We start from the raw sequence: 12,904 nt of genomic DNA on the forward strand, positions 1-12,904 counted from the left end.
GTGGCTGCCCCAGAGCAAACAAGGGTGAAAACACCCAACAAGTGGCAACAGGCAAAGACAAGATGCTCCTTCTGTTGGCATGATAAACCTCTGCTTAAGGAAGCCAGAGAACTACAGCGTATCTTGGCCATTTCTGGCTGGAGCGACTAATTACGATGTTAAAACAGTGCTTGTTTCTCTGGAAATTTGCCACGTTTCAGAGAGCTGGATCCAGCTCTGTTGGCTTTCTCACAGGAAACCTCCTGTGCCTTAGAAAAGTCTCCCCCTTAACTAGCTCATGCTTGATTTTTGTTATCTGCCGGGTACGGATGAGACACTCAGCTGTTACAACTTAACACTGCTGTCCTTTTAGCTTTCCCAGGTACCTGAATCCAACTCAATTGAAGTAAACGACAGTCTTATCAACTCCACGGACTTTGAAGCAGGCTCCAGCTACGGGATTGATCCAATATGTAAATGCCAAGTCCAATTCCAGGAAGGGAGGAAAATCATCAGCTGAAATTCTTTAAAGATTTACAGATATATCTTGGCATGCTAAATGGAAAGGAAGGAGTTTCTCAGGGAGAATGTTAAATAATTCTCAAAATAATTGTTAACACACACATGGGGGTTGCGTTAACCCCCATCCCACCTGTCACTCAGTCAGGTCATGGTTTACCCACTGCAGTAAACTCTTAACTAGTTTGCACTGTTTGTGGTTATACTTACTGTTGCTCTTGGAAACAAAGACCAAATTAGTGGTCGGCTTCAGAAGTTTAAAATAAAAATTTAGTGTCAAGGTGTGCTGGTCACTCTTGTGTCCACCAGACATCTGTATTCACTTACAAAGTATTTTGGAAAGAGACTGAGGGAACAGTGTTTGGGACATAAACTGGGCCTAAGCCCAAGAAAGGGATCTAGAAAGCCCATCCCCACCTGCTGTTGGAAGGACTGACATCCAAGTTGGGTTGAACAAATTTCCTAAGCACTTCAATTTAAGCTACCACACCAGAATTCCTTGATCTAGGTTATGTCCTAGCCAGGCTCTGCCGCTCCGCTCATATCCCTCTGGATCCCACAGACACGTGCACAGAGCATACAGCGTGACGTTCTAAGGGTGATTTCAGCCGATCTAAGACTGGCTGCCTTAGAGTGCGCACTGAGGCTGCGAGTGAAACTCAGCACTAACAACCTCAGACAACATCTTAAGCATCTGCCGGTGATAAGTTCCTGTCCCATAGTATTGAATTACCTCTGGAAAAAGGAGGCAGGAGTGGTGCTGTAGTTCCACCTGTGTCAGTATCTTGTGTCTGCAAAATAAAGGCCCAAAGCTCTAGGAGTAGTTACCTGGGATAAAGACAAGATGGGGAAGAGGCCAGGCTGGATGGGGCTTTGAGCAACCTGGTCTAGTGGGAGGCATCCTTGCCCATGGCAGGAGGCTGGAACTAGATGATCTTTAGGTTCCTTCCAAGCTAAACCATTCTATGACTCCGAGTCCCTACAGCTTAACGTCACCTTTGCACTTTCTGTCCTCTGGTCGCTGGAGTCCCAGTAACAGCAAGGCTCGCTTCGGACCCTCAGCAGCGCCTGACACCAAGCCTTCTCCGGCACTCTTTCTGAGCAAAAGAAGCACCGTGGGGCCTTGACTACCCGAAAGGGTTTCTCCCTGGCTCACAGCAGGATTTCTTAGCGGCTCAAGGCAGGTAAAGAAGCCAAAGCAGGGTACAACAAGGCAAGAAACTTTGTTCCATTAGTTTTGTTTCATTGTGGAGATAGGCAGAAACTTAGAATCATAGAATGGTTTGGGTTGGAAAGGACTTTAAATATCATCTGGTTCCAACCCCCCTGCCCTGGGCAGGGACACCTCCCACCAGCCCAGGCTGCTCCAAGCCCCATCCAGCCTGGCCTTGAACCCCTCCAGGGATGGGACATCTACAACTTCAGGACAAAAACTCTGACCAGAGACAAGGAACACAGTGAACTTGCTTAAGCATTGTCTGAACAAACTGAACTGGAGAAGACACTGAACAAACCTCATGCAGGTACCTTTCGAATATAATAATCTCATATTCGCTATGTTGCATGCGACAAATGCGTATCTGCCACAATTAACGATTGGTTAATTATATGCATTTCAAGAAAGAAAAATCTTTTGCAATTTATCAGTCTTTCTGAATTTGCCATTAAAAGTATTTGCTAAAGCAGAATGTTTGAATACCTGTCTAGCTCTGAAGCTGTCAAAAATACAGGAAACATCAAAAGAAGCTCTGCTGCAGCCCTAAAAAGAAAGGAAATAATTGTAGTTGTGGTATTGGTAAACCTACAAGGGTTTTCTGTTAATATCTCTTAGCTACCACACAACCACAAGAACTGTCATGATATACATTTATATGATTTTTCCTTTTGGGTATAACTATCCAAGCTAAAATACCCCATATGCTAAAAGATTGATGCTTAATACTGCTTTCCAGATGTGCTCTGGTTTAGTTAAATATTTAACACATTTTTAGAAGTATGTAGTCTATAATTGCATTAATACTTCAGAAGAATGATGTCCTGGTGAGTAAAGGGAAAGATATTCCAAGGCTGGCTGTGTAAACTGCTCGTACCAGCAATCAGAAATCAGACAGGTTGCCTTTGAAAAACCTCTCTGATTACCATCGGTCACCGTGGATGGCGCTTGAACAGCTACACAACCACAACCCTGACAGCGTCCCCAAGGCATCTTCCCAAGGCCTGAACAAAGCGACGTTCTGTAACACGGCAAAATTGCGAACAGCAAGGTCCTTATTTAAATTCAAACGTATTAAAGCAAAATAGCACGATGCATGCAACTCGATGTATTTAGTTGCTGAATTCTGTGCCGGTAACAATACACATTTTTGCCCTTCTCTCCGTGCATTTCCACAAACAACTGCTCAAAACACCCAAAGTGTAAAAACTGAAAATAAGATCCCTGAAGAAGTGATGAACACAACAATAAAAACATCGAAGTAATCCTCTAACAAGATGCCTGACTCTGGCAAATGCATATATTAGAAGGATTGGGAATAGCTGATAAAATTTTAAACGGTAACATTTAACTCAAGTGTGGTCTGACTGAACACTACTCAGAGAAAGATTTTGGATGAGATTTGGAAAAGTACCTTAACGAATAGGAAGAAAAGGCATTCGCACCTTTTGATAATGCCATCCTTACCCTTCAGAAGAACAGTCAAAGTAGTGAGGAAAATGACAACCTGCTGAGATGCGGTCAGAGGAGGAGCAAACATGGAGCTTTTCTCCACCCCACTCCAGGGCTGCTCTGGGCAACAAAGCATCCCAACTAGCCAGCTCTCAAGGAGCAACAGGACCTGGAGATGCTTTGAGAACGCCAGTTGATCGGAGCCAGAATGGAGCAAAGGACAATTCTAAAAACCAAACAGAACACGCAACTGAGTTCCAGTCCTTGTGATGCGTCAGACACAGCCTCCGCGACCATCTTCCACAAGGTTCGGGAACTGTGACATTACCCGAGGCCTTCAGCCCACTGTCTAAAAGTCAAACTGCAGGAAAAATTTCATCAACCAGATGGAGGGAACACACGTTATGCACAGATTATTTTAAAAGCATTAGTTCTGAGAAAAGGGTACATCTTCTGTTGAAATCTATGGGAACAGTTAGGCTATGCTGGGTGCTTTTATAAAACTTAAACCTACCGCGTTTGAGGATGGTGAAGTTATGTGTACTGCCAGCAGGACCACCTGAATACCTTGATATAAATGAGAGCGTTCAGACACAGGCAGAGAGAAGAATCAGGAACATGGTATTACATGGATCACAACTATCCCGCACAGGTCCTTCCTATTACAAATTAGTCTTGGAAAATAAAAGCAGCAGCAGGGGAAGGGAAGAAAGACAATTTACCAGAAACACAAGAGAGGCCTGGGACGGGGGAGGATTCCGTTTTAATTAAAAGAAAGGCATTTTCTTTCTTAATTATTTTTTAACATTCCAGGTTTATTCAAAAGACGTTATTTTGCAGGCATGTATCTTACAGGTTTTAAGACTGATAAAACACTAGGAATAATGTGATAATCCTAGCAAATGAAGACATGTCTAAAATCATACCAGAGTGACTTTTTTTTTTCCTTTTATTAAAATTTTGGACATTTCAATCTCATTTTTAATACTAGACAAAGCCATTCATACCTAGAGCAATTGGAATAGTCCATTAAAGGAAGAACAAAATTTGACAAGATGCGAATAGCAGACTACACTTGATTTTTGCAACTGATGGCAAAAGCTGCTGGAGAAGTATCTGTACACTTTAAAAATGTTACAACGGTGACAAATGGAATTTTGTGCTCTAATACTTCGCTTGAAAAGTCTCTTTATCCAACATGAAGTCAGCAAATCTCTGCTGGAGCTCCTTTTCTCTCTCCTGCTGTCGCTGCACATCTTCCTTCAGACACTGAAAGGAAAACATAATTAAGCAACTAGTCAGTTCTTCCAATAGTCACACCCATGAGTATCTTTAGCAAAGGTTATATTTCACTTCCTTCAGAGGAAGGGGTCTGAATTGAGACAGTTATGCTAAAATTAGTGACTTTAAATACAAATGCAAAACAGCAGTTGATGTAGAGTATCAAGAATCGCCATTATCTTACTTCGAATATAAGGTATCTTCCCCCGTTTTTGATAGCAGTTAATGCTTCAAAAGGAGAGATTTCAAAATGGAAATTTGCCGCAAGGAGTGCACTGTATTTAACCGCTACCCATGGATCCTTCTTCCATGAATTTGTTCAAAACCTTTTTTGGGTAACCTTCCTAATTAACTCAACATCCTGCAACAAAGCCTTCCACAGGCTGCCTTCTGCTAAGCGCTAACTACGCAGTGTATGAAGAACTACTCCTTGTTCTAAAACTGCCAGCGGCTAGTTCATCTAATCCCCTTACGTTCTTGTTTCAGAAGAGACACAAATAAATAATAATAATAATAAATAATAAATGTATTCTGAGGATTAGCCCGAAGGAAAGTACCATTTAATAAAACCAGGTGCTATTAGCAGCTATCAAGCTATTTAATACATTTTTACCATTAACTTTTACTAAATCAATTAATCACTTTTGGGTTTGTAAACACATCTATCAGCATCTCTAAGCTGTCTTCACGAAATCAGTATTAAGAACTGATACATTTTATCTTTTTTACAGCAAGTGCTTGAGAAGATGTGAGACTCAATGGAACCCCCTCTTCTGGGAGAAAAAAAAGTGAAAAACCAATTGTGCTCAGATGAGCACTTATTTCTTGGAAATGGAAACTTATTTCTGGCACTGGCTCAGGCTGAGGACTGAGTCTTGGTTAGGGATTGCCTTGTTAGCTGAATAAAGCAGAGAACATCCTGGTGATGCTTAAACTAAGAACAGCGCCGTTCGCTGCTTCTGCTAGTTCCGGGCTGCAGTTAAGTCTGCTTAAGAGGTATCTTCCTCCTCAAAGCCACGCCAACCAGCCAGAGGCCAGTAAGGCAAGTGTTGCTATTCAGGAGCAATGGTCCAGATCACACATACATGTTTTTAGCCAGCAACAGGACTGCAGGCAAAAGGCCTTAACTCTGAGGATGGCTCAAAAATATAATCACAGAACAACTGCTCAGCTTCCGAAACCAAGAGCCACGTTGAAAGCCAGTACTGAAATGGTGTTATTGTATTGATTTATAAAAGTCCAGCCATTTGGAAGTCTGACAACAACGACATGGCTTCAGGAAGGAATACAATCAACATGTGAAAAGAAAGGAGAATCTCCTGTAGTATATACTGGCATTTGGCCCACCGACTTTTAAGAAAGCAGGAGGCTTTACACAAGTTTTGGATCTACCGTATATTCTAACGGTAATTAAAACCAAAACAAGCCAAATTAAGATAGATATGGAACTTCTGCTGACATGCATTGCCAAAGATTAATAAAATAAGCCACATGAGGAAATAAAATAAAAATAAAGTTAACACACTAGTAGATTAGTCCCAGCTTGTAACGTGTCACAGAATCTTTGACATTGAAGTGAACGGCAGAAGAGTCTGGTAATAGCCAAAAGTATAATTTAAAAAGACCATTAAAAACTTCATACAAACTCAGGCTGTGAACCTCAGAGCCCATGCATCGTAAAACCATCTTTTCCACAAAGTGCCTGTATTTGATCTAAGGGCATTTAGGAATCTCACCTCCAGTCTCCGTGGGATTGCAGCATCTTCATGTTTCTTCAGTTCCTCAAAAGTACGTAGCTCCAGATGTGCCTGTTCGATCTGGTCCCACAAATCATTCAACTGTTTGATGAGGCCCATTGCTCGAGACTGATAACCACCAAGCAAGATCTTGAGCTTCTTCTCCATCTTGGCAGCCCTCTTTGCTTCAGTTGTCATGTGACCTCTGTTTATCTGTCAGAAGGAACCCAAGAATTGTTTTATTTAGGCAGAAATCGTAAGTTAAAAAACCTAATAAAATTTAAAAAGTGAAGATATATCTGTGGAAACGTATAGTTGATTTGAGTTCTTTGCTTTCTATTAAAAAAATCATACTGCACATTTTACAATGACCTACATTTCTGGATTAAAACCTTTACAATGTCATTACATTCTTCCGGGGTGAAGTCCACTAGGCCAGAACAGGGGTGATGACACTGTATAAATACAGCTTTTTAGACAGGAATTGTTGCTGTTGCTGAGCTAAGCAAGCAGCCAAGTCACATGATAGCTCGCTACGCCATATCCCACTTACACGGGAGACGTTCTTTGCCTTACTAAAGCAAAACTAAATAAAGATACTATATTCCTCCTTCTCAAAATTCTCTTCTTAGTCTGCAAAAACAGCCACATCTTTCAATCCTTCTGGCCATCCCAATAGGATTCATCTAAATCATATTCCATAAAGTAAAGACGCAATCGGGAACCTTAAGGCAGCTCCGAATCTGCCTCTCTGGTGCAGAGAACCATAATGAAAACATTTAGACTGGTTCGACTGGCAAAGGAATGGCAATGTCGGGGCATGGAAGCACTGCAAGGAACAGCAGAAGGACTATTAAAATGGCAACTAAATCCTACCACCTATCTGCATGAACTTTCTCAGGACAGCTCAAAGGAGAAATATCAGGAAACAAAAGAAAATCCAATATCAGGAAGACTAAATGTAGATAACTCAGAGAGGTGGGGCAGGATGGAGACACCAACTACCATCTGCTTCTAAAAGGTATGAAAGGCAAATAAATAACAAAAAAACCCAACAACCCCAAAACAAACAAAAAACCCCCAAAACAAACAAAAAACCCCCAAAACAAACAAAAAACCCCCAAAACAAACAAAAAACCCCCAAAACAAACAAAAAACCCCCAAACCAAACAAAAAACCCCCAAACCAAACAAAAAACCCCATGGTCACGATCCTGAGAAGAACCCAGGTGCCACGATGAGAACTCAAAGGACGGTGGACCCTTCATTCCTGCTGTCATCATAAGCATCCTAGAAAGACCGCTTGGATTCAAATGTCTCAGTAGCTGAACACTGGACAGATTACTTTATTTATTGAGTGTCAGGTTGGATGGAACCCTAACCCTAACCTCAGGAAACAAAAGAAAATCCAATATCAGGAAACAAAAACTCTCCTTCCTGCATCATTCTAGTAAGCGCTACCTGGTGTGCCCTGCAGTTAGAAGACTTAGTTTCCCCAAAGTTGTCCAGGTCAGTCCTCTAAAACCATAATCCAGACATAATCCATAAACGGACAAGTGATACAAATGACAAAATTCTGCCAACTGGGACACAACGCAAATAAACAAGCATATTCATGTTAACATGTTATAAATATTTATATAATACTTATAAATTAGCAAAGGTAACAGAAGCCTTTGCGTATTTTTTATACATTTATTCAGTAGGGCAAAATTAAATGAGCAGTGAAAGCATGAAATAGCCATCAGCATTTTTAAAGCCTGATAGCGGGCATCGAAGAAATCTCTGCTACTGAATCACAAACCAACAAATAACACAGGACCATACCACCGAGCAAAACTGTGGGCATTTCACATCTCTAAATATGGACATAAGGTTCCTGGCTGGTTTGTTTTTAATGCTACTTCCTTTAAAAAAATAAAATAAAATGAAATGAAAGAACATCCTTTTTTTCAGAAAGCATTGTGCGAAAGATGCCAAACTCAACAAAAAAGGAATCAGGCTTCTCAGATTTTGATTTTTGCCACAGTTAAAGATATTTTAGTGCAGGAGATGAAGAAAAACGTGTAAGTGTTAAAATATAAAAACCTAATTTGGAACCACAGTGGCTAAATTACCTGTCCTTGCCTTGTTTCGTTGAAAATCAAAGCTTTGCTGGTGAACGTTCTTATATACAAAGGAATTACCACTGATCAACCAAAAAGTAGAATCGCAGAATCTTAGAATGGTTTGGGTTGGAAGGGACCTTAAAGATCATCTAGTTCCATCCCCCTGCCCTGGGCAGGGACACCTCCCACTAGACCAGGCTGCTCCAAGCCTCATCCAGCCTGGCCTTGAACACCTCCAGGGATGGGGCATCCACAGCTTCCCTGGGCAACCTGGGCCAGGGGCTCACCACCCTCGCAGTAAAGGATTTCTTCCTGATATCTAATCTAATCTAATCTAAATCTACTCTTCAAAGCTTTTCACTGCTTTGAACCCTACAATTACGCAAGACGCCATCTTTTACCAATGAAACTACACTCCGTTGAGAAGGAACTACTTTCTGATCTGTCTCCCACAGTCAGCCAGACAACCCCAGCCACAAGGACTAGTGCAGCCATCACAGTCTTATGCACCAAGCAATTGCAAAGGGCATTTCATCAACCTTTCAACCATCTAACTTTATTAAAGTACACACTATTATACAGCTACATGTTTCTGTAAAATACCCTACACTCCTTAATAATTTATTCACCCTTTTAAAACAGTTTTAGTAGGTGGTGCAGAGATAAACAAAGTGAATGGTCAGGGGAGAAAACTGTTAATGGTTGAGTGAAAGAGAAATTTGACTTTCTGAGCTGCCTAGTTTGCTCCTGGGGAGAGAGATGCAGACTGCTGTGCTTTTCAGATTCTGTTTGCAATGTAGACGTAAGCTATGCCCAAGGTGCTTTAAGCATACAGAAAGGCGCCTCTTTTTCAATATTTATACAAATCTAGAGAAAATTAAATAAATAGATTAGGGATTTGTGAGGATACTCTCTGATGGAAAAGTATGAAAGCTTTAAATGTCTTCACTAGTAAATAATATGCTATTACTGCAACAACAAATACAGCTGTGTGGTAAATGAACTATTTTCCAATTACTGTTTCTTGGATGAAGAACCTGTGTTGAGAGCCCCTGACATTTAGAGATCATGGAATAGATGGATGAACAGGCAAACAGAATTTTGTCTGCGACAGAGGTCTAATGTAACAACGACCAATTGTCCCATGTTGTTTCACAGCATTACAGACAATGTCGAGCCTGGAGTCGGGAGTAAAATGAAACTTCAGGCAGAACATCACTTTTCTAGAACCGGTTAAAAAAGACTGTTTAGAAAAATTCCACTATTCTGTTACCCCAAGTGAAGATTTGTCAAGGGCCTAATTTTCTAATAAAGTGTGAAACACTGAGTGCCCGAGGACATGAAATAACAGTTATAAGCGCTATCTCCATCATACAGAAAAGAGACTGGATCAGGGCACTGAGGTCAGAAATCCTGAATTATCTGCATGCTCTAAGTATCTGCAAGTGAAGTGATAGGACTGGGTTGCTCTCGCACTTTTACACGCTTCAGCTGGGATTCACTTTGCTTGGCTTTAGACATCAACATCTGAGCTTGTCACACAGGGTCCTTCCATAATCAGGAGAGAAACTGGCAACTCGAGGGCATGGCTCACCTGATCCAGGGCTCAGAACAAGGCCGAGCACGGCGCTGAAGTGCTCTTCACCGGCTGAGCTGGAAGCACAGACCGCTTGCTCAGACACCGTTACCTGAGGTGAGGTGGATCAATCCCACCCCAAGTGTGTACTATTTCAATGTATGAGATATAAAAAAGCATTTTTTTTTTCCTCCAAGAAAAAACAAAGTCAGTTCAAATCTAATGCTTATTATAGTATCAGATACTGATCATTTAAGCACTCTTGAAATTTTCAGACAATGAGAACCGGACTTAATATTTCCGAGTTGTTCTGGATATAGATTCTTATTTTTAACTACTAGACCTCCTTAGGTTGTATACTGCTGTTCGGCCCTTGCTTTTCTACTCAGTTCCTTGTCTATCTTGGATTATCACAGGCCTCACTAAAAAGAAAAATAAGAAGAGAGGAAAGAAGAAAAGGCAAAAAAAAGCCTTCCAAGTATCTAAACCCAGAAATAACAGCCCTTTCTTCCTTCTCTGCTTATAGAGAGAAATGTGAACACTCACCACCTTTCCTCTTCCCTCCCAACTACAAGATTTTAGGACCTACTAGGAAAAGGTCAAAAGGAGGTCTCAGCTTTTGTAACAAATACTATTTATTAAAAATTGCTGACTGCTGCATTAATGCCAACAACTGCATATAATTTTAGTTCAAGCTTCGTAAAATTTTAAGGCTCAGATACCAAGCTAAAAATTCCAAGCAGTTACGAAGAGGTGTGTTTAAACAGTAGTCTACATTATTTGCTTAAAGCTAAGAAATAGATTTCAGTAAAATCTGACAACCATTTCCCCCCTGAACCAGGCAGAAAATGTAAAGACATTTGAAAGATTTCTCCACTTAGTTATTTATTTTGTACTGCTCCTTGGCCAGCTTTGGTTCCGCTGACTTTTGTACCAGCTACAGCAAAACGAGAACAGCATGTACAGACATGGGGTAAAATGATCTATGATGTTAGGGCAAGTGCGAGAGCCTCATTCCATCCCAAATCTCTTATGTAAAAGCCTTCCCTCATGCCTAGCAGAGTTGCGTTTGGTTTTCAATACTACACTAGAGATCTAAAGAAGAGAAACTGAAACAGGGCAACAGACATAATCAGAGGTTTATAAAACATGACCTAGAAAAGCCAGACTGACTGAAAAAACAAGCAGTGTTTTTGTTTGTTTTTTTCTCCATCTAACCAAAATAGAGAAAATGAAGAAAGAGACAACAGCATGTTTTAAACATCCCAAAGATCACTGTGAAAAATTAGTCTGTCCACTCAGAAAGGAAGAAGGATTTAAATTTGGCAAGGAAATTTTAGATAGGAGGTTAGTTGTAAGGTTTAACTAAGGACAACAAAGAACAGGGAAACACTGCTTATGAGAGGGAAAGATTTAAGAAAAACCGGCCCTGAGGAAGGAAGGGCTCAAGTGCCTTCAAAAGTGCATTTTCACAATTCCTCATCTCACTAAGTCTACTGAGGACACCCCTCCTTGCTTCAAAGGGCTGTTCTTCCCTGTACTGACTGTTTTGTTTTCCTTCGATTAAATGTGGAGCTTCTGGTAATCCCTAAACAACATTAAGCTCTCTTGTCTTCTAATTGATCTTCTTAATCACGCCTGATGGATAAAAAAAAAAACATGGAATAAAAACCGCTGCATGTTCTTACCAGACCCACAGTCAAAAGTAAATCAGCTTGTTCTGTGACCTTGGAGAATCAACATATCATCATAAAGCTGCTTTGCTTGTGCAGAGAAATCCCCTGCCAGCTTCAGCTACGCTGGCTGAATTGGTTACTCTTGGAATCTATATAGGACTACTCCAAACACTACTATAACTTCCTTCCTCACCTCAGACCCACAAGCGGCCCTCCCATACTCAATTCTGCTGGCAGGAGCTGGATTACCTAAATTTAAATAGTAAGGTTTGTGAACTTGCTTCATTTTGGCTCAGTCAGAGCGGTTGGAACGAGACAATGCAGACTAAGATGACAGCCTTCTGCTCCACGCCAGGTTACACCCAACAGGTTTCACCAGCATTTCAAACCACCCCGGAGACAACGATGAACTAACACTAGTTGTTTAGGTTCATGTTTAGGCGATCTGCCCTTACAAGTTTCGTGCGTTCTACAATAGCACATTTTTAAACAAAAATTCATTAATTGCTGTATTTGAAATACAGATGGTGCTTACTTAACGTACGACAAGGTAGGACAATTATTAAGAAAAGGTGCTTAGCGGTACCAGCGAAGTCAAAAAGGGACAGAGCATGTAACTTCCCAAGAGATGACAAAGTAGGATGTAATTCTAGTTGATTGGGATCACACAAAGTTTTTCATGGAAAGATTCAGTCATAGGTTATTGTCAAATTAAAGGCACTGCTGGTATGCAACTGCAACTTTGCAACTGAAACTAGACCAAATGTTCAAAGCTTGTATGGGAATATAAAGTTACCTTTCCCCAATTTAACAGGGAAGCCTCAACGTAAACTCCTATATTGTACTTTGTTATGTAGATCATGTATCATTACGATTTCCTGATATCTGCAGAAGGCTATTCTCTCTACTCACAGTAAAACTAATAACCCAAGAGCAATCTCCATGTGAACTATGTTTCTGAAATTATGATTACTTGCCTTCAAATGTCATAACACGAGTTGGTAGGACTGTTGAGTAAAGACAGTATAGGATATATCAAAAGCAAGTGTTCCCACAGAAGTTCATAGCATCCAACTATCTAAATCTAAAATAGTCCAGAAAGTTACTGGATAAATTAGCAGTCGCTGCTGATCTACAATGATGACATTAAAGCCCATTTTGAGCATTTTTATTTGGGAATTGCTTTTAAGACTAGCAGTATTATCAGTGAACCCATATATCAAAGTAGAAACACATCTAGAAGAGCACAGCTTAAGAACAAATAATTTTACTAAGCTTTTCTGAAAACTCTCTAACTCTCCCCGGAAAAAAAAAAAAAAAAAATACAGTAAGATCACAGACAGCAACAACTACCTCAGGCTAAAA

General features: G+C 40.6%; 1 protein-coding gene across 1 annotated transcript in view; it reads right to left on the bottom strand.

Annotated features, from left to right (window-relative positions):
• Positions 1-3,957: 3,957 nt before the first annotated feature.
• Positions 3,958-12,904, bottom strand: part of CDC5L (cell division cycle 5 like) — a 35,645-nt gene continuing 26,698 nt past the window's right edge. The window contains exons 15-16 of the mRNA XM_063330643.1: positions 6,181-6,393; positions 3,958-4,432 (exon numbers count right to left, since the gene is read on the bottom strand). Coding sequence (XP_063186713.1) covers positions 4,328-4,432; positions 6,181-6,393 — 318 coding nt within the window. The 3' untranslated portion in view covers positions 3,958-4,327. The remainder of the gene's footprint in view (positions 4,433-6,180; positions 6,394-12,904) is intronic.

The sequence above is a fragment of the Chroicocephalus ridibundus genome, chromosome 3, assembly GCF_963924245.1.
Source record: "Chroicocephalus ridibundus chromosome 3, bChrRid1.1, whole genome shotgun sequence".
Taxonomy (NCBI): domain Eukaryota; kingdom Metazoa; phylum Chordata; class Aves; order Charadriiformes; family Laridae; genus Chroicocephalus; species Chroicocephalus ridibundus.